The following is a 25,852-nucleotide window of genomic DNA, read 5'->3' on the forward strand; positions in this document are numbered from 1 at the left end:
CCCAGTGAAATGATGCTAGTAACTTTGTTGATCATTACTGTTCCAAGCAGTGTAGGAGGTGCCCTATACCCACTATCTAATCCTCAGCAACCCTTTGAGACACCCTCCTTTACATTTTATGGATGAGTTAGAGGCTCAAAGAGGTCAAATAAATTGACAGAATTGGCCAGGCTAGTAAGTGGTAGTTATTATATGCCAACCCAGTATCTTTAGGAGTGACATTTTCAGGGACATACTGCAAATATATTGATATTCAATATAATACTGAATTTTGTGATTTATGGCTTTAAAAGTCAGTGTGAGTGGGAGTTGTGTTTTTAGCAACCAGAATGAATAGCACATTAAGCTGACTCCATGCAGTCATACGCCCTCAGACACACTCAGAGCATTGTGTCTCGCTGGCTCTTGTGGTTTCAATGCCATGCCAGTAGTTACCCTGTGGAAAATGTGTCCTAGAATGTGTATTTTATTATATAATTGTTTATTTACATGTAGGCATATAGCAAACAAAGACTCAATCTATGTATATTACCTATAACTTTACTTTGGTTACATGTGAATTGAATGAATTTATACTATGATCTGTATGATGCTGAAGCAAACATCTGATTCACAGAAGTTATTTGATTAGAATGTGGTTTTTGATACAAGCTCACACTCGTCGGTCCATTGTGTCAAGTTATAAAAACGGTCCAAGTTGTCATGTCCTGTAGGTTGTATTTATTAATAATGGCATTTTTCCCCAGCCTCACAAAAGATAGAATGTATATTATGGTCGCATGAAGATATTCATTTCATGTCTTTACTCTCCTCACATACATCGGTTCTCAGAATACAAGGAAAAGATCAGCACGATTGCTACCTGGTGATCTTTACAGGAGGATTGTTCTTGAAGATGAGGAATTTAAATATCAATACCCTGACCTGAGCATAGTGCTAAGTTTTCAATATGACATGGCTCATGTTTGGAAGGAGACAGGGGTGGGCTTATGTTCCTCTTGTCTGTGTCTGTATTATCAAAGTAACCTTTAGATCTGTTTTTCCATAATGATGACATTTACACTTGGTTGCATTAATATGAAGTAACATGGATTGCATGTGTTAGTAGATTCTTTTTAATTACTGTGTAAAAATGATATGTAATTGAAACAAAAAGCATTGTTTCCAATCCTAATTTTTTTCCCTCAAGTCCATCCTGTCAAGCTGCAAGCGTGAAAGTTATTTTCTGGTGGTGTGATTAGATTGGGGCTGAACCCTCCAGCTGGCAGGCCTGTCTGTGACTGGCGGCGGCCTGTCCCCAGTGCTTGTCATTTCCTGACATGCCTGACAGGATGGGGACAGCCGCCCCAGACAGGTTCATTAGATGGTGTTTTCTACAGCTGGGCTAAAAATAAATAAATAAATAAAAAGTCTGTGCTTTGTCAAGGCCCAAGCTGTAGGGGCCCTTCTTGTTGGTTTAAACCAGGGCCTTGTTTGGACAAATTTTGATCTGTGCAGTTTTTAGATTTTCTGACACATTTTTGTTTCCTTCCCCTTTGGCCTGCACTTTCTGCTCTCTGCCTTGTTGCTGCTTCAAACTCCTAACATAGGCTTCCCGAGAGAAAAAGAACCACATTTACTGAGGGCTTGAAAGAAAAGATAGTGCAGTTCTTCATACAACAGCAATGCTTCATCTCTCCACGGTGATCTGCACACTTTCTTTTTCTTGTTTTACATTCTTTATTATTTTTATTTATTTATTTATTTATTTTCATTAAATCATAGCTGTGTACATTAGTATGATCATGGGGCACCATACACTTGGTTCATAGATCATTTGACACATTTTCATCACACTAGTTAACATAGCTTTTGTAGCATTTTCTTAGTTATTTTGCAACTTGAGGAGAAACAACTGTGGGACTTGCAATAAGCCAATTACAAGAAAGTTCTTCACAGTGCCGGAAACATGCCTCCTACATGAGAACATAGGCTCGTTATTCGCAGTCTACACTGTCAAACACACTGCTCCCTGCAACTGCCGGAAATGTAAGCTGTCTTTATTCCTAAGCTATTAGGAAGCTGACAGTTTTCTGCCTCTGTTGCTAGGCTTTGATGTCACGAAGAGAAATTACAGAAGATTATAGAATACCTGCTAATTAAAACCAGAAATAAACTCCAAAATCAAATTTAGAAATATGCTTCTATGTCAACTATAAGACCCCTTTAAGGTTAACTAAATTTACCAAAAACTGGAATGCATTTGAAACACGCATAACATATGGAGTCATGATTTATCATTCTCGGCCCCAGATTTAAAATTTTAGAATAGAACTACAGCATTGGAAAGGAAAAAACATCTTTAGCCAAGAAATTATTCTTCCTAAGTTGTACCTGTAATTAATTAAAAAGTAGATACTGACATGGTTGCTTTGTAGACTCACGACCCATAGTCTCTGTGCTATGATAGTTGCTGAAAGCTGATGTCCACTGAGAGAAACATTTGATCTTAATTTTTAGCAAGTAGAATGTGCCCAAATTGAAGACATCTGACTGTATCTGCTTAAATCACCTTCGCACTACTGTCCGCTGTCTTTCCTTTCACGTGTAAAGATACAAAATATAACAAGGTTTGTGTCTTAATGCTTTGTCATTGGTGTAATAAATAGTGTTGCTGGAAAAAAAAAAAAAAATCAAGCTCCTCCTTCACAGAAATCCTGGCCCTACCTTTCCTTTGTGCTGTTAGTTTCACTGCTTTGGTTCCCCGTCTCTATGACAACTATTTAAATTGGGATGGGCAACTGTCATCTGGAGTATTACTGAGAGAAAAGTGTTAGTGAGCACACAGTTCCCACAGATAGAGCATTTCAATATAATCCAATTTTAATTGAGCTCCAGAGACTTTGATGTGCTGCAGAAGGTTGGGAGAGAGCTATTCCAGGGAGAAATTAAAGCAGCCCAGCAAGGCTTCCCTATTCCAGACTGTCACCATTTTAAGTAAGCATTAGCGTCAGACTTAACCTGCCCCTGTGGAACATCTCACTTCTTTTTTCAGCTTTTCACTGATTTATTTTATTTTGCCATATGTAAAAGGAGAGGACTTTCATCTTTTTATATATGTTTTTACACCCATTGGATTAGGTTTGAAAAGCTTGTGCTGGACCTCAGATCCATCTTCTGCTGTCTATTGGACTTTGCTTTGGCAGTTCATTAAAAAAATAGAAAGTGGAAGAGGGATTAGCTCAAAACTGTCAGCTATCAGATATTAAACTTTCTTTTTAGATACTACTTTATAAGACCCTATCTTGGAGCTAAAAAGTTGAAGGAAGTGTTATTTTTATTTAGCTTTGATTTACCATTGAATCTTAGTTTAATGTTTAGATGCTGGGTCATTTATTACAGGCTAGGATTTTTATTCCAAAATGCATTAAAATATCTTATCATCATCACATGAAAAATACCTTTCAGGGAAAGCTAGTTTGGAGCTTTCCAAACTGAACATAGGAACATCAGTTCTTAATGGAGAAACCAATAATCCTTTTTTTTTTTTTTTTAATAGGGAGAAAAATGAATATTTTTCCATGTGTATTCAAATAACTTTTTAAGTGTTTTGTAATATAATGTTGAACATTCATTAAATGTTCTAATGATAATAAAAATGACAAAAGAGCACAATATTAATTATTATTAAATAAGCACTAAATATAATTCTTGTGCAGTCAAAAAGCTTTGTAAAAGGTATGGTGAACATAATTGTTACTCCACCGTAACAATGGGCTTTGACTGATGGGCCTTGCCATGAATTGTACAGTAGTGTCAGTTACCAACTTGCCTTAAGAGACCTCAGAAGAGTTGAACCCAATTTCTAAGGTGCTAGTAATTAGTTGTGACTTTTTTTCTCATTCTAAGTATTCGTGTACCTAGCTAATTATAAACAATGCTGCAGTGACTAATCAGGTCCATGATAATACTTCATCTTGTTCTTGTGGTAATTTATCCACTGAATACGTTTCTAAGAAATGACTTATTTGCTAGGTTGAAGGGCATGTGTGTTTGAGATTTTGACAAGCTACTGCCGGCATTTCCTCAGTCTGTTGCACTATTTTGTCCTCCCACCCGCAGGATAGCACTTGTTCTCACAGCAAGCTCGCGTTAGCGAACTTCTGGGCTTTTGCCAGTCTGATAGATGAAAAATAGTGTCTCCAGAAAGTTTCGATTGTCTATCTATGAGAGTAAACATGTTTTCAATCAAGTAAGAGCCACATTCACTATGTTTTCTGTGATTTATCTGTTTGAAATTTTTTTCAGAGCAAAATTTTACCCCCTCAGTATCTGTAGGAGGAAGTTATTAATAACCTAGTAGGTGTGTCTAATGCATGTGGTTTTGTGTGCTAAATATTCTATAGGCTTAAATATTATGAAAATTATGTACGTAAGTATGTCCTTTCTCCCTGCTTTCAACCTAGATTACTTTGTTATTTTTCTATAGAACATCCTCCCAAATTTTAGTGTCTCTGGTTCTGAGTCTAAGCATTTTTTAATTTACCTACCTACACATGAAGAATCTTTCTGCTCTGGCATAAAAAAAAAAATAAACTGCTGGGTGGCACCTGTAGCTCAAAGGAGTAGGGTGTCGGTCCCATATGCCGGAGGTGGTGAGTTCAAACCCAACCCCTGCCAAAAAAAAAAAAAAAGTAAAATAAACTGCTCTCTTACCCTAAATTCTAACATAACATTACTTAAAATATAATTAGCTAAATGTAGCATAAACATTATATTCGCCATATAGAATTCCATACCAGAAGGGCTACATTCTTTTTAAATCAGTTTGTCATGTGGATGTCTTCAGTATACATTTTTCTTTATTTACTTAAATATGCATCTTGTAGAACCAGACACTGGCGCTCCACGGAGCCGTGTTCGTCAAGTGCTTGCTGAGTGCCATACGCTATGCAAAGCACCAGGAAAGACATTCCACATTAATATGAGGTTTTAGCTGAGACACAGAAATAACCTCAATATATGGATAAATAATAATATCAGGTTCATTTACATTACCAGCAGAGAGCAAACCTTCAGAAACATAGATATTTTAGTTTGTTTATATTTTATTCACTGGTTATCTTTCATTTAAAGTAGTCGAGTATAGATGGGTTAATTGTTTTTGTTGTTAACATATTTTCTTTGCAGAAGCTCGTGTTTATGTTGGTAATAACAGAGCGGTTGCTCTATGTAAAGTCTGGGCTCACCCTTTTGTCTTTCTCACAGTAATCCTTGTCCGCCAGTAATCTTAAACCTAGGAGATGGCAGGGAGCTCCCAGCCCTGGAGCCAGAAACTCTTGGACAACTTTGCTATCTTTACATCAGCATAAAACACTCAGGTCTGAAAGATTCTGCCTCAGAAGTATGTCTACTCGCTGTCCCCTCCACTTCCTATCCGCGGCCACCGTCTTAGGCGACACTTCACCACTTCCTACTGGCTTCATTCAGATTTCTAGTTTAGCCTTCTCCTGCATTTGCCACACTGTTTCTATTTGCACTTTGCAAATGCAGGTTTAATCTTCTAACCACGTGCCTCTAGTTCTTTTGCTGGCATCACACTCATGACAGCTGCCAGCTATTGAGGGCTAAGTTTAAAATCCCTGTCCCAGCTCCTCCTTTCTGCAGTGAGTGGTCTGGGCAGCCTCTCGCCTGTGAACATGTGACTTCCATACGTATAGTGGAGACACCTAAGAACACTAACTGTAATAGTTCATTTAATTCTTTCAGCAACCCAGTAAAATAGAATCATTTTATCAGTTTACAGATCTAGGCACAAATATAAAGGCTGAGGTCCATGAAAGAAAGGACCATCTCTGTCTTGTTCACCAATATGTCCCCCTCCTCAGGCACATTTTCTGGATCCTGTAGATGCTCACTAAGTTTTGGATTAATGAGCAAATGATGCATGATGCTCACAGTGTTTGGCTGAGGACAGAGAACTTGTTCATGATATTTAAATGAAACAGATAAATAGCAAATTCTCCTGAAAGTAGTATTTTGCTGAAAATAGCCTTATAAGCAAAGAATAAAAAGTAAAGCAATGAGGGGGAAAAAACAGCCTTGGGGCATATCAGAAATGCAAAAGAGACTTTTAGGGGATATCTAACCTTGGAAATACTATTTTCATTGCCTACAAGTTCGGAGGTCTTTCAAAGCTCTTTTTGCCCAATTACATATATTTGTGAAAGACATTCACATATAAGCAAGGGGCATTTACTGAGCTGCTACAGTTATACTGAGCTGCATTTCTTGAAGTAAAACTACTATGGGAAATTCAGTAGCTGAATTATCTCTAGTTGAAGCACTTTTTTTTTTTTTTTAAGATTAAACTTCAAACACAGCAGACAGAATACTCAAAACCGTCTAGAAAGTAATATACAAGAATAAATTCCAGGAACTAACCAGACCTAATTGGAGCAATGAGAGACCCAGAAACAGAGTTTGGATCAGAGAATAATGTGCCCTGGTCATAATGGGCATAATAATGGTTCAAGGTCAGGACAGGGACTGCCCCATCTCTGCTGACTGAGGGTTTCACTGAGGTTTGGGTGGGGAAGATCGTGAGTTCATTTGCTCAACACGTCTAAAGACTTTTGATGTTACTTCGTCTAATACTCATAGCAAGACTATTAGAGTAGACACGATCATTTTCATTTTACATAAGGGAAAACTGTGTCTCAGGTACATTAGGGAATTTCCTGAAGTTATTCAAACTTCAGAGTCTATGTGTCATCCTCCAAAGTCCAAGTTCTTACTATTACATTATGGCATAGAGATAATAAAGAATTATTTTTGTCCACTGAACTCAGAGCTATTGAGACACACAGTTAGAATGAGGGGATGTGCCGAGGGCATCATTTATACCACCCTGGGCACATATATGTTAAAGAGAGACCCAATCCACAGAACCTACAAAATGCAAATTTCTCTGCATGAAGATTGCATTTCATTTTATTGCCTGTCATGGGGAGAGAGTAATGCTAGAAAACCTCTAGCAATAAGAGAAAGAGAACAAATTCTTGTGAACCCTAAAGATGCACCAGTGAGTGCCCAAGGATACTCGGATTTTCAAGTGAAAATAGGCTTTACAAATCTGAACTCATATTTTATGAAAATAGTTTTCAGTCACTTATTATTACTGAAAAAGAAAAGTCTTTACAACTTGAAAAGTAATTCACATTTACAGATAATTCACCTGTCTGGCCTCTGATGAACCTGGTACCGACGTGGCAGATACTGGACAAATGGTAAATATCTTTTGAATAAATGCTCCTTTGAGCAGTAAGTTTTTAATAATATAGAAGGAATTTACCAGGCAGATAGGAGGGCAAGCTCTTCTAAAGCAAAAATAAAGTACAGAAATGTTTGAGTCTCTGAATGCATTTTTTTTTTTTAATTCTAGTAGACTTTATTTTTTGGAACAGCTTACATTGGACACATATTACAGACAGTTCCTCTCTATGTGTATGTATTAGTCAGACCTTTTTCTTCTTCCAAGGACAGAGATAGGAATATTAAATCTAGTAATGATGCTTTATATTAGAAAATTTTCAACTGCAAGTTACAGACACCCTAACTAAATTGGCTTTATTAAAGAAAAGACAGACAGACAGATATCAGAGACAGTTAAGTCCTGGATTCCAGTGGTCTCCAGAGTTCATTGACTGAGGTGCTCACAGATATTTTTAAGAACCAGGTTCATTGCCATTTCCACTCTGTCGTCCTTTGTTTGTCCTCATTCTGACACTGATAGCAGTGTGGCTTCAACAGTTCCACCAACCAGCATAAGCTCAGGAATGTACAGAGAACACAGAGAGCATCTCCTCCACTGGCTCCCTCTTAATCATAGGGAAACTTCCCCAGATCTGCTCTACCCCTGGCACTGGCCGCAGGGTCAGCCTGTCCTCAGTCAGAAGTGCATGGAGGAAAAGTCAGTACCCCACCATGGTCAGAGCTGTATTAATCAGCAAAGTGCGGATGGGGAAGTAGAAGTGGTGTCTGAGTAGGTGTCTGGTAGTGTCTGCCGTAGAGTTTCTTGTAAGAAAGCATAATAAAGTACAAATGGGAAATTCTCATCAGGCTTTCTGAACAACTGGAATTTCATTCGAGTTCCTGTAAGGCACTTCTTTATGTCCACTCAACCACAGGCAACCATTGACACGATACGACCAGTAACTGTGTGTGTGTGTGTGTGTGTGTGTATAATATATAAAATATGCCTTTAATTCAGTCACTCAACAGATTCTCTACAGTACGTGTATCCATATTAATTAACGCAATGTGTGTTACATCATAGAAGGTTAGAAAGGGAGAGCAGTGCTGTCCAGTAACCCCCTCAGGGATGCTAAGGAAACTGCTGTGCACCTGTGTTTTGACTGTGACACATCACATGAGGTCAGGTGCAGTTTTTTTTCACTTGTGGAGTCTTATCAACACCCCCAAACTTTCTGGTTTGGAGACTTCTGGATTTTGATTTTTGGAATAGGGATGCTCCACTTGTATTTTGTATGAGGTGTCCATCTGGGTTCAATCCAGGGTGTTTGCATCATTGGTAATAAACGTAGTACAAAGGACTCTTCAGAAGAGGGCACCATTCATGGCTGGCTGGTCCACAATGAGTTGGTAATCAACTCGGAACAATTTCTAAATGAGGATTTTAATTAATATAGTCCATATAAATTTTCTGCACACATGTATTTCTAAACACAGACCAACCAAGTTATTTATAAGTCTTTATTTCTGTTAAATGGATACTATGTGCTGTGTGCAGAATGCAGAGAGGCACTGAGAATTCCTGCCCTCGGTATGTTCAGAGGTTAGCAACAGACACAAACAGGTAAACCAACAATTACAGTATAACTTGGTAAGTGTTTTTAAGATAATTACAGGGTTCTCATGGGAGCAACAGGGTCACCTAACTTGGTCATTAGGAACTAATCAGAAGAATGAAGTAGGAAGGAAGGTGCCAGAAGAAATACCATATGCAGGGGCACAGAAGTGTGACAGAACATGGCACATTGGGAAGCTGAGAAGTATTCGGGATGGTGAGGATTTAAGAGTGAGGCAGAATGTACGTTGTGGCTAAATATGAGGGTCTATACTACTGTTAATGATAGTTACCACTTTTTAAATACGTGCTGTGTCCATAGTATGTACCCTTTATATACATAAATTCCACTATGATTTTCATGACATGGGGATGCAAGTGTTTAAAAAGTTTGAAAGTATAATAGACAAAAATTAAAGAGTGCACTTGTATGTGTAGGACATGTAGTTTTCTCCAGGTTAACATAAAGAAACATTAACTAGAGAAAATCCTTAAATGAAAAAAATGTGTATTTTATTACACATTTCTCACTACTTTTGTATGTGTTTAAATTTTTTTATAAGTTTTTTTAATGTTTTAAAAGCGTCCTCTCATAATACCATTATTACTCATCTCTGATGAAAAGTAATTCTCCTTACGTCTACTCTGTAAGCTAAGACTGATTTGACTGTTTGCAGCTCTACAACTCTACCCTCTAACTTTCTTTTTTCATTCTGGCTATACCTGAAATTTTACTATAAGGTATTTTCCAAAGGAGAAAACAGTTTGTCCTAACAGTTTCTCTTATCTACCAAATCAGACCCTGTTACCAAATTGGCTACAAGAAAAATGTCTAATCCAGAACACCTAATGTTCCAAAATAGAAAAGAAGAGAGGAGACCTATTAATATAACTAGTTCCAAAATTGTACTATGTAGAATACAAGCGATCTTAACGTATTCAGTAGCTGAATGCCTATGAAGACTGGAAACTAGAAATTAGAGTCCTTCCAACAGTGCAGAGTCCCGTTCTCCTCCTCACCCACCTCAGCCCTTTGAAAAATACTAGCAGAGGAAAAGAACAAGATTTAGAGTATGCCAAATTTGAGAAAATGAGGAAGCACAGCCAAAGATATAATATTTACACAAGGGATATTCCTGAGTAGGACAAAAATGAAGCAACCATGCCAATATCATTTTTTAATTTTGAGAATTGTACTGTAATTTTGAGAGTGTGCATTTGAAGATAAAGTAGGCACAAAGGACTTTATCTGCAATTCAGTTTGTTATAGATTAAATTTTTTAATATTTTACTCAACAAAAATTAAGTTCCTTCTATATGCAGGTTCTGTAAGGGTTACAAAAGTAGAATACAACCCAGTCTCTATCCCCATGAAGTATTTTTTAGGGGATGTATGTAGTAAAATAGATCAACTTAAAAATACCCACCACAATAAAAGAGATAAATCAGAGAGGTACCAACGACAGTCTTTTGAATAGTTCATGGTTTTCTACTAATGGTTATAAAAATATCATTTACACAGATTATCAGAACAGCATTACCCTTCTCTAGCCAAAATAGGCTTTACATTGCAGCGGTGATTTGTAAAATGCAAATTTAACCATCTCACCTCTTGGTTTAAAATCTTACAATGGCTCTCCAGTGTTCTCAGACCAGAGTCCAAACTCTAAAGTGAGTTATGTGATCTAGCCCCCCATCTTGACTGTCCACCCACCCTTTATTACATTCATTTCATTTTTCACCTGTCTCCTTACAATGTATGTTGAGACACCCTGGAGCCGTTGCCCACAGCACCATATTGACACACATGCTATTCCTTCCGCCTGGGTGATTCTTTCCTCACTTCCTTGCCTTTGCCCATCATTTGTGATTCTCCACTAGACTGTGAACTCCCCGAGGGCAGGGCCTCGGCTCCTGTTCTGCAGTGGCTTATGGTTGTCAATCAATAAATATTTGTTAATGAAAGTAACCGAAAAAAACATTGATCCCATTAATGTATATCACGAAGACAAGATTGGTAGGAAAAAGCTGGCCTGATTATGGCTGTTTATAAGATAGGAAGACACCTTCTTACAGTTATTTCTGCTACTAAGGAGAGTGGTAGCTGATGTCCCAAATAGGAGGTCTTTGTAGTTGTTAGAAGTCGGGACTGCAACTTTGGATAATTTCTAGAATACAAATTATCATTAAAGAAACAATAAATGTGGATGTTAGTTCAGTAAAAGGCTATATCCAAGTTTCCAAGTTACCCAAGTTTCCTACATTCTTGCTAGTGATGAACCAGAGGTCTGGGTTGTGTAGTGTGTTTTGTGTGTGTGTGTGTGTGTGCGCATGTGTCTGTACACTTGCATGAAAAAGTAGGGAATAATTATAGTTACAGACTAACATTTGTTTAAGCACTTCCTGTGTGCCAGGCACTGTACTAAGCACTTTTTTTTTTTTTTTTTTTTTTGTAGAGACAGAGTCTCACTTTACCACCTTCAGTAGAGTGCCATGAGGTCACAGGACTCACAGCAACCTCTAGCTCTTGGGCTTCAGCGATTCTCCTGCCTCAGCCTCCCGAGCAGCTGGGACTACAGGCGCCTGCCACAACGCCCGGCTATTTTTTGGTTGCAGTTCAGCCGGGGCTGGGTTTGAACCTGCCACCCTCGGTATATGGGGCCGGTGCCCTACTCACTGAGCCACAGGTGCACTTTTTTAAAAGAATTATCTCATTCAGGGCGGCGTCTGTGGCTCAGTGGTAGGGCACCAGCCCCATATACCGAGGGTGGCAGGTTCAAACCTGGCCCCTCCAAACTGCAACAAAAAAATAGCCGAGCGTTGTGGGAGGCTTCTATAGTCCCAGATACTCGGGAGACTGAGGCAAGGGAATTGCCTAAGCCCAGGAATTGGAGGTTGCTGTGAGCTGTGTGATGTCATAGCACTCTACTGAGGGCGATAAAGTAAGATTCTGTCTCTACAAAAAAAGGGGAGTCTGGGGGGCGTCTGTGGCTCAAAGGAGTGGGGGCCGGCCCTATATGCCGGAGGTGGAAGGTTCATACCCAGCCCTGGCCAAAAACAGCAAAAAAAAAAAAATAAAAAAGTAGAAGAAGAATTATCTCATTTAATTGCACAATGACCTTGTGAGGTTAGGTACTATTATTTTCTCCATAAGAAAACTGAAGAACCCAAAATTAAGTAACTTGTCTTAGATCTCACAGCTACTTAGAGAGGCAGCCCCTCTAGGGTAAGCAGATCCACAAATTAAGGAATTAGAACAAATATCAAGATTATTAAATCAAAACCCAGCCCCTTTAAGAGTACTTTGAATCCTCTCATGTTTGAGGCTCCCCCACCCTCAGCAGAGGTCAGTACACCATTGAGGGGAACTGCTTTTTATTTTTAATTTTGTTAAGTGGAAGAATTGGCAGTGGAATTTCTCTCTGCCTCCAATGGGAGAGAAGTGGGAGGGAACTGACAGCCACCCACCACACCCTCACCCCACGAGCCACACAGTACTTACACTCAGAGATGGTTGTCCACGTGGTCACTTCAGAATCCACACTTCCTCCATCTTGTGGTCCAGCTTTCCTTCAGCACCTTGAAATCCTCTCCATTCACCTGGCAGATATGAAAAGAGCGTAGAGGATCACATATGAATGTATACCTGGAATTTCTTTTGTTCTATTCTATCTTGAATTTATTTGCCATAATCCTCAGCCATTGCCACTAATTTCAAGTTTATATGAAATTATAAAATGGGGACTTGTAACAGTAGATTGCACTACAAAAGCCCTTTAATTAAACTGTTGAAGCTGCAAATATTGATTGAATGTGACAACCACATACCTTATGATCACTGAAAAGGGCACATCCAGCCTTCTGCAGCGTTTTCATTAATTCTTAACAGGAAATACAACTTGAAGCAAAATTTAGATTTTTCACCTTCGAAGAAAAAATTATTTGTAATGCTTGTTCTAATAGCATACATATTACACGATTTGAGATCAGTAAAACTATTATTAAACATATTACACAATATTAGCTGCCTTAAAGAAAAAAAAGTGATGAAACTGATTTGACAGCCACCTACGTGTTTCTGACAACAGATGCGTGTCTGATACACATGAGTGCACAGCATCCCTTTTTTGCTTCAACATGATCATCAAATAATGTGTTAAGCACACATTTGGGTGGGTGGTTTACAGGGAGTTCCCATTGCATTTGTTTTAGTTTATTAATAAGTGGGGCAGACCTCAGGACATGAGGCTACCATGAATTCTTTCTCACTTAACTCCTTTTGGATACCAAGCAGTTATCTCAAAATAGTTCAGTGGTCACTTAAGAAAATCACAGAGTTTTGTAAGATTTGCATTATTTCATTAAGATGCTTTAACATTCTTGTTTGTGATAAGTACATTTATTTAATTTCCAGAAAATGAAAGTGAAAGAAATACATAGTATTTATGAGTAGATCTCATAGTACATTAAATACTGCAGAGAAGCAGGCAGATAGGAACCGGATGATATGAGAAGGTTAGCATAAGAACAGAACAACAAACTTAAGCATAGGTGAAAGTGCTTAAAGGATTTAGAAAAATACCTTAGGCTATAATGAAAAGCAAACTTAAAGAATTATCATGGAAGGTCCTAACACTCACCCAGTATTATGTAACCAGTAAAGGTGTAAATAAAACAGACAATTTTATACTATCAGGCTATATTTAACACCTCGGAGTAATGCCCAGATTTTTATAGAAATGCGCCAGCATTTAATAGACTATAATCGATATTTGTTTACATTTATCAAATGTATACAAATTGATTAAATTCCTCATCACTTTCCCGAAGTAGTTAGCATCACATCTGGTCACTTTGCCTCCAGTTCCACATGCCTTCCACACGGGATGTCTAAAATTTCACTGGGTTCTCCCTCCCTGGAACTTCAGGGTTTTCCCATTGCCTGTGAAGCAAAGAAAACTTGGGGTGTAGTTTTAAAAAGCCCACGGAAATCACAAAATTTGCTGAATTGCTAGTGTTTTATCTTAGTGGATTTATCTTGATTTTTTTTGCATTTTGACCAGCTTATCTGTATTAATTTTAAATAGTTTTAAATTACTTATCAGAAATAACATTGAAGTTCAAGAAGTGCTGCCGGGTGAGACTGTCACACAGCTCAGTGTGCGCTGCCTTATGTGACAGGCATGCATCTGTAGCATCCAGTCAAAACCCTTAGTCTAAAGCCCTTCCATAACCTCTCTAAGAGTAAAGGAACCCTCTTTTTTTTTTTTTTTAATCTTTTTTTTTTTTTTTTTTGTAGAGACTTACAGTCTCACTTTACCGCCTTCTGTAGAGTGCCATGATGTCACAGGACTCACAGCAACCTCTAGCTCTTTGGCTTCCGAGATTCTCCTGAGCAGCTGGGACTACAGGCACCCGCCACAACGCCTGGCTATTTTTTGGTTGCAGTTCAGCCGGGGCTGGGTTTGAACCCACTACCCTCGGTATATGGGGCCGGCGCCCTACTCACTGAGCCACAGGCGCCACCCGGAACCCTCTTTTTTTTAAGGGCAGGGGCATTCAGGAATGAGATAACTAGTCTGACGTTACTTGGTGGTGCAAATTAAACTACTGAAGAAGACAAACAAGTTTTTCTATTTAGATTGCTTTTTAAAGTTGTGATTAAATTTAAAACCAGTGTAGAGATTTGGCTGGAGAACACCATTAGAATATAAGCATGAAAAGTCTGAAGGCCAAATTAGAGAGTTTTTCCAGTTCAGCATAAGTCAGAAATGCACACACGTAGTAAAATGTGTCTGTGACCTAACGTATATGTGCTGTCTCGGCCAGGTTCACAGAGTGAGTTCCTCAACCAACAGATGTGTGCGGACCACTACGGGCCAAGCACTCTTGCAGGCCCTCTGTATTGAGCAGTGAATAGAAGAGATGAGACCTGTTGTCATGGGACCTTCATGTCACAGGGAGAGGACTGACAACAAACACACACATAAGAATAATAATTTCTATGCACAGAATTAAAACAGGGTGATAAAACAGAAGAGACAGTGAAGGGACTACGTGGTAACTCTAAACTGGTTGCCAGGAATGGTAGTAGCTAAGAAGAGTGGATCTTAAAGTTTTTTTAATAAAAAGTGTATTATGGATTGAAACTCTCCTAAGAGTTTATTTAAATAAAGAATTTTTAGGGTAAGTTTCATAATCAATCTTGACAGAAACAAGAAGGAAAAGCAAAAGGTAGCTTGCTATTAAAAAGAGAAAAGGTCCCTGGGTTCTATTGGGTTTCCTGGCAGGGAATTATGGTTGGCTCAGAGCATCACCTTTCATTAGCCCTTCTCGAAGATTTCAAATGCTTAAATGTAGCACCGGCTACTATAATTAGGCAGATTCTTTGAAAAGTTTATCAGACCTCATATATATAATTTCCTTTCATGGCCCCTTTGGTAAGGTCTGTATACTTACTAACATGATAGTACCATTGTTCAAAGTAGACTTGGACCTTTGGATATGTCATTCCGCATTTGGTTCCTAAGAGCTGGTAGCACAATTCTTTTCTTTTAATTTTATTATCTTTTCTTTTCCTCCTTGCCTTCAAGCTTTCCTTTTTCCTTTGCTTTGTAACTTTTTTTTTTTTTTTTGCCAGAGAAGGTCCCTGAGGACTATTGTGGTCCCATTCTAAAGCTAAGAGAATAAGAGTGATGGTAGCAAAACAGGATTTGTGTATCAGTGGATCCAGTCAGGGGAGAGGAGTCACATAGCAGTTTAGACAGAAAGGGTAATATAAGCTATTATAATACAAACCATGCCAGGGATGCGAGTTACGGTGTTTGGCACACCTCCTGGGGACAGGACAGAATCATAAGAGGGACTTTACCTAACAAATGCAATCAGTGTAACCTAATTCTTTGTGCCCTCAATGAACCCCAAACAATAAAAGGAAAAAAAAATATTCTAACTGGAAAAAAAAATAAAAACCTATGACAGGAGATTGGAATAACAAGGGAATGTCTCTAGATAACTCTAAAGAATATAGGAATAACACATGTAAGGAACAGGCAGCACCCTCAGGGCTGTAGAACCCAAGAAAGAAGCCCTCCTGGCTTGTTGGGGAGGACATGCCCATAGCTCACTGAATGATAGTGAAGTCACTTCAGGGCCCTGTTTAGGGGGAGAGGGGCAGGTGGCACTGGAGGTCTGCCCTCTAGAATGTTCCAAAAATCCACCCTCTCTAGGGAGTTGGTGAAGCTGTTCATTGGTTGGGGCAGTAATGATACAACTGTTGGTCACTGGGTGCTATTGAACATCCTGAACCACAGAAGCTGAGCACTGCAGAGCAGGGGCCTACCGAGTGAGCACTCCCGAACAGGGACAAGAAAGCCCTCCTCCTGCATTTAACATTTCAGGAAGCAAAGGAAAAAAATTTTTTTATCTTTTTTTATTGTTGGGGATTCATTGAGGGTACAAGAATCCAGGTTACACTGATTGCATTTATTAGGTAAAGTCCCTCTTATAATTGTGTCTTGCCCCAAAAAGGTGTGTCACACACCAAGACCCCCAACCCCCTTCCTTCTTCTCTCTCTCTGCTCTTCCTTTCCCCCACCGCCCTCCTTCCTTCTCTCTCTCTCTCTCTGCTCTGCGCTTCCCCTACCACCCACCATGTACTAGGTCATTAATTGTCCTCATATCAAAATTGAGTACATAGGATTCATGCTTCTCCATTCTTGTGATGCTTTACTAAGAATAATGTCTTCCACTTCCATCTATGTTAATGCAGAGGATGTAAAGTCTCCATCTTTTTTAATGGCTGAATAGTATTTCTGGTGTACATATACCACAGCTTGTTAATCCATTCCGGGTTGGTGGGTATTTAGGCTGTTTCCACATTTTGACAATTGTATGTTGAGCTGCGATAAACCGTCTAGTGCAAGTGTCCCTGTGTAGAATGATTTTTTTCCTTCTGGGTAGATGCCCAGTAATGGGATTGCAGAATCAAATGGGAGGTCTAGCTTGAGTTCTTTGAGGTTTCTCCATACTTCCTTCCAAAAAGGTTGTACTAGTTTGCAGTCCCACCAGCAGTGTAAAAGTGTTCCTTTCTCTCCACATCCATGCCAGCATCTGCAGTTTTGAGATTTTGTGATGTGGGCCATTCTCACTGGGGTTAGATGATATCTCAGGGTGGTTTTGATTTACATTTCTCTAATAATTAGGGATGGTGAGCATTTTTTCATGTTTGCTAGCCATTCATCTGTCTTCTTTAGAGAAGGTTCTATTCATGTCTCTTGCCCATTGATATATGGGATTGTTGGCTTTTTTCATGTGGATTAGTTTGAGTTCTCTATAGATCCTAGTTATCAAGCTTTTGTCTGATTCAAAATATGCAAATATCCTTTCCCATTGTATAGGTTGTCTATTTTCTTTAGTTGTTGTCTCCTTAGCTGTACAGAAGCTTTTCAGTTTAATGAAGTCCCATTTGTTTGTTTTTATTGTTGTTGCAATTGCCACGGAAGTCTTCTTCATAAAGTCTTTCCCCAGGCATATATCATCAAGTGTTTTTCATATGCTTTCTTTGAGGATTTTTATCGTTTCGTGCCTTAAATTTAGGTCTTTTATCCATCTTAAATCAATTTTTGTGAGTAGAGAAAGGTGTGGGTCCAGTTTCAGTCTTTTATATGTGGATGTCCAGTTCTCCCAGCACCATTTATTGAATAGGGAGTCTTCCCCCCCAGTGTATGTTCTTGTTGGTTTATCAAAGATTAGGTGGCTATAAGATGTTAGTTTCATTTCCTTGTTTTCTATTCCATTCCAAATGTCTATGTCTCTATTTTTGTGCCAGTACCATGCTATTCTGACCACTATGGCCTTGTAGTACAGCCTAAAGTCTGGTATGCTGATGCACTCAGCTTTGTTTTTATTACTAAGACCTCCCTTAGCTATGGTTTTTTTCTGTTTTTTTTCTGGTTCCATACAAAATGAAGAATTATTTTTTCCAAGTCTTGGAAGTTTGATGTTGGTATTTTAATAAGGACAGCATTGAATCTGTAGATTGCTTTGGGAAGTATAGATATTTTAACAATGTTGATTCTTCCCAGCCATGAGTACGGTATGTTCTTCCATTTGTTAATATCCTCTGCTATTTCTTTTCTTAGGGTTTCATAATTTTCTTTATAAAGGTTCTTCACCTCTTTTGTTACATACATTCCTACGTATTTCATTTTCTTTGAAGCTATGGTGAAGGGAGTTGTGTCCTTAATTAATTAGCCTCTCATCTTTGCTGTTATTGGTGTATACAAAGGCTACTGACTCATGGATATTGATTTTATATCCTGAGACGTTACTGCATTTTTTACTTTTTTTTTTTTTTTTTGTAGTTTTCGGCCAGGGCTGGGTTTGAACCCGCCACCTCTGGCATATAGGACCAGTGCCCTACTCCTTTGAGCTACGGGCGCTGCCCCACATTACTGCATTTTTTTATGGCTTGCAGGAGTCTTGGGCTTGAGTCTTTGGGGTTCTCTAAGCATAAGATCATATCATTAGCAAAGAGGGAGAGTTTGACCTCCTCTGCTCCCATTTGGATGCCCTTTATTTCCTTATCTTGTCTAATTTTATTGGCTAGAAGGTGTAGAATTATGTTGAAAAGTACAAAAGAAACATATTTCAAGGTCACAGACTTATTTTCCCAGAGCAGGCAATGAAGAGTGAATTTGGATCTGGAAAGCCATAAATCAATAACTGGCTTGGTTTATAAGAGAGAGTTTTACATGAAGCACTTATGGAAAACTAACTTACTTTTTTAAAGCTACCTGCCTGCTATACCTAACATAAAAACTGATAACATGTGTGATGGAAAGAAATGCTTGACTAATTACACAATAGTTCCCAAAGATTAAAACTCGTCAAAATCTGACTGGCTCTGTATATACTATCACGTACCAGCGTGAGAGGGACCTCTCGCAACCAGGCAAGGAGGGACAGTGGGAAATTAAGAAAGAGGGACACACAGGAAATGAGAGATAGGATGGTGTCCAGAGGACTGAGGCAGCTGATGGCTGCAGCCAGCCCCTGAACCGTGGAAACAGCTTTATTTATACAGTGTCTTAACAAAGTGGGGTAAATCTTAGCACATGGGGTAGAGATCAACCTTAAAGAGGAAAAACTGTGTGCTTGCAGATAACAAGGAAAGTATGCATAGGCTACATGACTTCTGGCAGGTGGAAAGAATGTTAAAGGTGGTTATGGTGTTAATGGTGGTTGTTCCCTGAATGCCACTCCAGGCTGTGGGGGCCCTGCCGCCCACAGCCCACTCCCCACAATGTACATGTGTCTCAATGCCTGTCTAGGTATATATACATAACTGGTATTTAGGTACAGATGTATCTTTCTGGCACACCTGTATTGGTGTAAGGGTACCAACACAGCTTTCTTGGGAAAATCTGTCCTTATTTAACATTAAATCTGAAATTATACGCATCTTACTACTTGGGTTTTCAAATGGCCAAATATTTTTATTTTCTTAGTGAAATATGCTTATAGTTGAAGATAGTTCTTGTTGTGGCTATTTTATTTGTCTTAAAATTTTTCCTACTTGCCAAAAAAAAACCATTAACAATCCTGTAGTAGTAAAAAATTATACTGGTCTTTGAAATTCAAATATAGAACCCATTATAGCCAGCTAAGAATTTATAAATATAAATTATGGACCGTCCGTATAACACTTCTGTGAAATGTATAAAAAGAAGTTTGCGTTTAGAATCATCATCACATGATGCTCAGCAATAAGGACATATGAACTTATGACAGAACTTAAAAGCTAGGGTCATGTACTTCGCATTCATTGTCTCTGCATAAACTGAACAGTAATAGATTTTATTGTTTTACAGATGATAGAAATCAGATGAAGTCAAATGATTTTTTGAAGGTCCTGTAGTTAGTAAACAGCAGAGCCAAGACTTCACTCAGAGTCTGACTGGCTCCACAATGTTTCAGGATTTAAATAGATGTCTGACTGCCTCTGAAAACCTTTCAATATCTATGGAAAGACAAACTGAATTAAGGGTTACAAAATGAGATTTTAAAAACATAAAAGACCAAAAGATTTTATACATATGACGTATTTTATATATATTTTCTAGAGAAAAGGGATGTAAAAAGCAACTTCATGTCTTATTTTCAAAGCTTAAGAAATATAATGTATTTAAAACTGGGTAACTAGTTTCTATCTCACCAAAGCAAATATAAGTGCAGTAGAGTATATCAAAGCTAGTAGAAAAAGTGATTATGTATTGTTAATATGTATTAAGGGTGTACTTACTATAGACTGGAAGACAGTGACTTAACCAGATACAATTAGAAATCCAGACATGGATGGTTGCTGAGTAGCTCAATCTTAGGACCAACCTTGCTGCTATTACATTGGCCTACCATAGTTATACAATTGCTGCTACACCTTGAACAATCACATTTCTATTCAAGCAAGAAGGGGAAAAGGAGTGTGTTAACTAATATTGCTCATTTCAAAAACTTTTTAAAAACATCCCCAACTAACTTTGGCATTTGATCATTTGTTCTCATTAGCCAGTTCTGGGTCAAATATTCATCCCCAAAGTTGCAAGGGAATTTGGGAAATTGGGGAATAACATTGTTATAATTGGCTTAGACTATAGGTTTAGCCAGAGTCTGACTTGGGGCCAAATTCAGCCAACAGTTGTCGTTATAGATCAAGTTTTATTGGAACACAGTGATGTCTATTTATTTACATTTGTTTACATATGTTTATAGCTGCTTTTATGCTCCAGTGGCAAAGTTGAGTAGTTGCAACAGAGACCAAATGGCCTGCAAAGCCTAAAAATATTTACTATTTGCCCTTACACAGAAAAAGTTTGCTGATCCCTGGATTGACCAATCACGATACATAGCCTGTGAATAACCATATAGATGCTTTAGGGATAACTGAACTTCCTTTAAGCAGTGAAGAAAGGGGAGAAGGGATATTGGAAATAAACACTAATATATATTACAGGTGGTCACTTGTTCTACTTAATTATAAATAAGACTCCAAAATTATATTTTCTATTTTAAATCATAGAATCACCTTGAACATATAATTTTTCTACCCCTTCATTTCCTCAAGAGCCATCTAAGACAATTTAGAAAGAGAAATTTTGCAAATATACAGTATCAAATGATTGACAATGTTGTGATGTATCCTGAGTTCAGAAAGATAATTCCTACTTTTCTGACTTTTATACAGCACTGTCTAAGATACTGTCAGACTAATTAAATGCTGTATCTTGACAACATATTTTATTGATTGAAACTTCTCTTTATGCTGCTTATTTTAGGTTCTTGCGTACACTGAGGGACTTCATGGAAAATGGATGTTCAGCGAGATACGAGCTGTCTTTTCAAGACGTTATCTTCTACAAAACACTGCATTGGAAGTCTTTATGGCAAACCGAAGTAAGTCCCCTTAAATATTTTGAAAGAAAATGTGCTTGTATTTAGATGTTATTCATTTGTATCTGTTATGCCCTTTTTTGGAAATAAAAATAATTAATTTGCTTAAAATGTTAACCATAGGTTCTCATAAACAGTTATACAGAAAGCTGTTTTTCCATAAAGATTCATTACCTTTGCAAATTCATCATAGCTACTTGAAAATGATTTCTTAAATTGATGGTTAGCTCTCTTGTGGTTTTCTAAATCCTGTGTGTTTTGTTTTGTTTTGTTTCCTTCTTACCACAGCTTCAGTTATGTTTAATTTCCCTGATCAAGCAACAGTAAAAAAAGTTGTCTATAGCTTGCCTCGGGTTGGAGTAGGGACCAGCTATGGTTTGCCACAAGCCAGGTAATTATATTGTATTACACATTCTCTATGGTTTGTTAACATATTTCAATCTCAATACGACAAAAATGTATATGTGGTTATACCATTATAATTATTTCGAAGACCAAGGAATTTTCTTTCTCTGAAGTTTATTTGTAGGGACAGAGATTATAAAAACAGCTATTTTGAGAATAACAGAATGGTTAGAGCAGAATTTTATTTAACACATACATAAATAATTTTAAAAGTTGGCTGTATATTATAGCTAGGACATTTTTGCTTGTTAAACTCTTACAGGAAACATACCAAAAGCCTCAAGATGTTTTTGATTAATTGCTATGTAATACCATATAAATTGTATTTTAATTTTATCTTTGTTTTGAGACAAGAGTCTCCCTTTGTCAATCTTGGTAGAGTGCTGTGGCATCACAGCTAACAGCAACCTCAGACTCTTGGGCTTAAGATATTCTTTTGCCTAGCCTCCCAAGAAGCTGGGATTACAGGCGCCCGCCACAATGCCCGGCTATTTTTTGGTTGTAGTTGTCATTGTTTTATGGTAGCCTGGGGCTGGATTCGAACATGCCAGCTGTGGTGTATGTGGCCAGCGCCCTAGCCACTTGAGCCACAGGGGCTGAGCCATAAATTGTATTTTTATAAATGCTATGTATAAATGCTTCTTCATTAAAGTAATACAATTTTTAGAGTTAATTGAGATTAATAGTTCATTAATTATAGTGTAGTTTTAACCGTTCCTAGCTATTTCATCTTGATATTTTAAAATAATAGCTTTGAAATTTTATTTTCTTTAATGATATTATTCTAACTAGAAAAAAATAGTGTGTTTTGCTGATACCAATTTGTCTGGTATTTTGCTCTAAGTAACTCAATACTTGACTAAAAGTGTCTTAAACAATAGGAGTTATTGTGTTTGCATGTTTTAAAGTAGAAGATCTGGAGTTAAGGTGTAATGTGTTCAGAAGTTCAGTGATGTCCGAACTCTCGGCTAGTCTTGTGTTTACATAATCATGGCTATGTCAGCATTTTCACACAACTGCATTTAAATAGGAAAAAGACACAAAGGATTTCTCTTCCAGCTTCTTTGTTTTAGGAAGAAGTTTATCAGAAGCCTCCAGTGATCTTTTTTTTTTTTTTTGTAGAGACAGAGTCTCACTGTACCGCCCTCGGGTAGAGTGCCGTGGCGTCACACGGCTCACAGCAACCTCTAACTCTTGGGCTTACGCGATTCTCTTGCCTCAGCCTCCCGAGCGGCTGGGACTACAGGCGCCCGCCACAACGCCCGGCTATTTTTTGGTTGTAGTTTGGCCGGGGCTGGGTTTGAACCCGCCACCCTCGGCATATGGGGCCGGCGCCCTACTCACTGAGCCACAGGCGCCGCCCCAAGCCTCCAGTGATCTTTATCTCAAGTCCTTTTGACCAGAATGGGGTCACCTTCCCAACCCTGAAATAATCACTACCAAAGGGGAGTGACTTAGTCTGCTTAGCCCAGTGGTCACCTAGAATCTTTGGAAAACATATCTCTGCCTCCTTAACAGCTCCTACCTGCATAGAAGATGGTTTCTGTTTATGAGGAAGTAAGAGAGATTGGCTTTGAGTAGATAAGCAACAGTCTCTGTTAAATAGAACATTAAATCCTTGAAAATTATTGCATGGATGGAAAGGAAAACTTATCTCTGTCTTCCATTAAGTGGCTAAGAGACATTTGGGATACAGTGACTGTGTTTTACATCCACAGCACCTCACATAGTGCCTAACTGCAGAGGTATTTCTTAAGTGCTATTCAACTAGAGTTACCTTGTATTGCGATTTTTCTATTCTCTTGAAGATTGCCGTGTAAACCAATTCACTGACATGTATGCTCATGCTCAGGATATTTGCTAGTAGAATGACAAGATTAAACTAAGACATTAGTAGAGAATGAAGCACTTATATAAAATACAGGTCAACGAAAAAATGCTTTTAATCTATCAAAGAAATGAGGTTGATTTTCCAAGACTTGTTCTTATTGAATCTCAGCTGACTCATACTAATCACTACTTCCTTTCCCAAGTGCTTTCAAACTATGTGTTTAATCATCAATTCAAGAATTCTTCCGGAAATTGACATTAATAATTCACAGATAGGTCTAAATTTTTTCTTTTTGAGAATAATCTCTTGCCTCCTGGCATCTGTCTCAATGACCATGATTCCAGAAGGATTTTCTGTAGGGGTTTCTCAATGGCATGTGTAATTTCCCTTGGACTTGTCTGAACCTGAATTCATTTAAAACAACCAGAAGCTCCATTATCTTTCTTACCTATTTGGACTGTCATTTCCTTTTTTAACTACATTTGGTCTCTTTCTGACTTTGGAAGATCATTCTCAATAGAAAATCTGGAAGCAAAATTGATGTTCAGTAGTTTTGGTCTCTGCTGTTTCACAAAGCCATTCTATCTTAAAACGCCTTTTCATTGTCCTGTCCCTGCCCCCCCACCAAGACTCGACTCATTTTTAGCTTCCTAATATTCTTACAGGTTCAGTTTTGCATACATCCTGGTAGATGTACCCTTAGAAGTAGCAGCAGGGGTTGGGGGGGACACTGAAGCTAGGCTTAAACCTTCACTTCACAGGTGGGTAACAAGAGAGCTTGGCACTGTGTAGGAATTCAGTAAATGTTGTTTGAAAGAATAAGGCAAGTAGGATAGCACTCTCATTATCATAAAATGGGAAAATTGCTCTGTAAAACAGACATTCTGAGAATCTCCTGAGAGAATAAAATAAGGACAGTTTTTAAGCTTTAACCACATGATTCAATGTGTATTATATATACATGCTTACACACACACACACAGATCTATGCAGGCAGGTAGGTAGATATATACACATACACGTCTGTAAGTGTGTGAGTGTGTGACATGTAAGATCTTTTTACATTCATAGAGTTGTCAAAGAAAAAGGATGATGCCTGGCTGCTCCAAGTAGAAGCCCTCCAGCGAAGAGTACCTTGGTAGATTCACCAAGAAGGTCTAGGGATCCATTCTTTGCTTTGCTTTCATCTTGTCAGTTTAAGGGGAGTTTATTAAACTCTAGGGAACTTACTCTAAGCTAAACCCCTAAGATACTCATTTTAAACAATAACAAAACACATCAAATTCAAAGGCAGTTGTATTGCCGGAACAATTAATTTCAGAAATCATTTAGGTCACTTCTTGGGCAAGCCCACCAAGGAGATTATAATGCAGTCGGGAGTGTGGCTTAAAGAACAAAGATCTAGAACAAAAGGAATTATTTCCATTAAGCTAACATAGACTAATGCTACGTTAATTAATTAGTCTTCATAACTATTGTTTACTGACCACTGCCCTGGGCCAGGGACTGCACTTTTTGTTTTAGGGTGTAAATATTATTTCCCCTAATTCTTAAAACAACCACATTCTTAAAACAATGGGATTCTTATCCCATTTTACAGCTTTAAGTTACTCATCTTGCCTGCTCTCTTAATTCCTATCCTGTGTCCTCTATCAAGGAAATCCACACTGGTCCTAAAAACAGCACCTTCTCACAATGATGAAAAATGCTGGCAAATACTTGTCCATTTTCTAGAATTCATACTAATCATCATTCTTTAGTTAACGTGTTTTCTTTTTAGTCCATATAATCAGTTAATCTTCCATTCAATATGAGCAGTATTTTTCTACCATTTTTTAATCTCACGGTCCACTTAAACTTTCACAGCAAACTTAAATTACATTGATCAAAATAAAGAATGAAAAAAAGAATATACTTACTGTGCTTTGAACTTCTTTTGAAAATAATTTAATTAATTCTCTTTAAAAATTTTCATGGCACACTGGTTGAAAATCACTGGATTAGAGTCTTGACTGCAAAAGATATACCCTGGAGTTGATGATTTATAATGGTTATCATTTGTTATAATACTTAAAACTTTTTATTTCAGAGGCCAATTTTGCCTTCTTCTTACCTGCCGATTCTAAAAACATTCTACTATAGCTCAAACATGCACCAACTGCCCTCATTATAATTTCTAAACTTGTTCTAGGGTATTTTAAAAAGCCTTGTTGATTTACTATTTACTTTTTATTTCTTTGTACTATTGAATTATTTAATTTTTTTAGCATCACACCTCTCAGCTATTTTCCCTTTTAGGGTAGACAACAAATAATTCG

The 25,852-nt window shown here is 38.0% G+C and overlaps 1 protein-coding gene across 3 annotated transcripts in view; it reads left to right on the forward strand.

Moving 5' to 3' along the window:
* The window catches only part of NBEA (neurobeachin), a 754,735-nt gene that overhangs the window by 599,133 nt on the left and 129,750 nt on the right, over positions 1–25,852 (forward strand). For all 3 annotated transcript variants that reach the window (XM_053563534.1, XM_053563535.1, XM_053563536.1), the window contains 2 exons: positions 21,184–21,301; positions 21,587–21,689. In XM_053563534.1, the coding sequence (XP_053419509.1) occupies positions 21,184–21,301; positions 21,587–21,689 (221 nt within the window). The remainder of the gene's footprint in view (positions 1–21,183; positions 21,302–21,586; positions 21,690–25,852) is intronic.

Source organism: Nycticebus coucang, chromosome 15 (assembly GCF_027406575.1).
Source record: "Nycticebus coucang isolate mNycCou1 chromosome 15, mNycCou1.pri, whole genome shotgun sequence".
In the NCBI taxonomy this organism is placed as follows: Eukaryota; Metazoa; Chordata; class Mammalia; order Primates; family Lorisidae; genus Nycticebus; species Nycticebus coucang.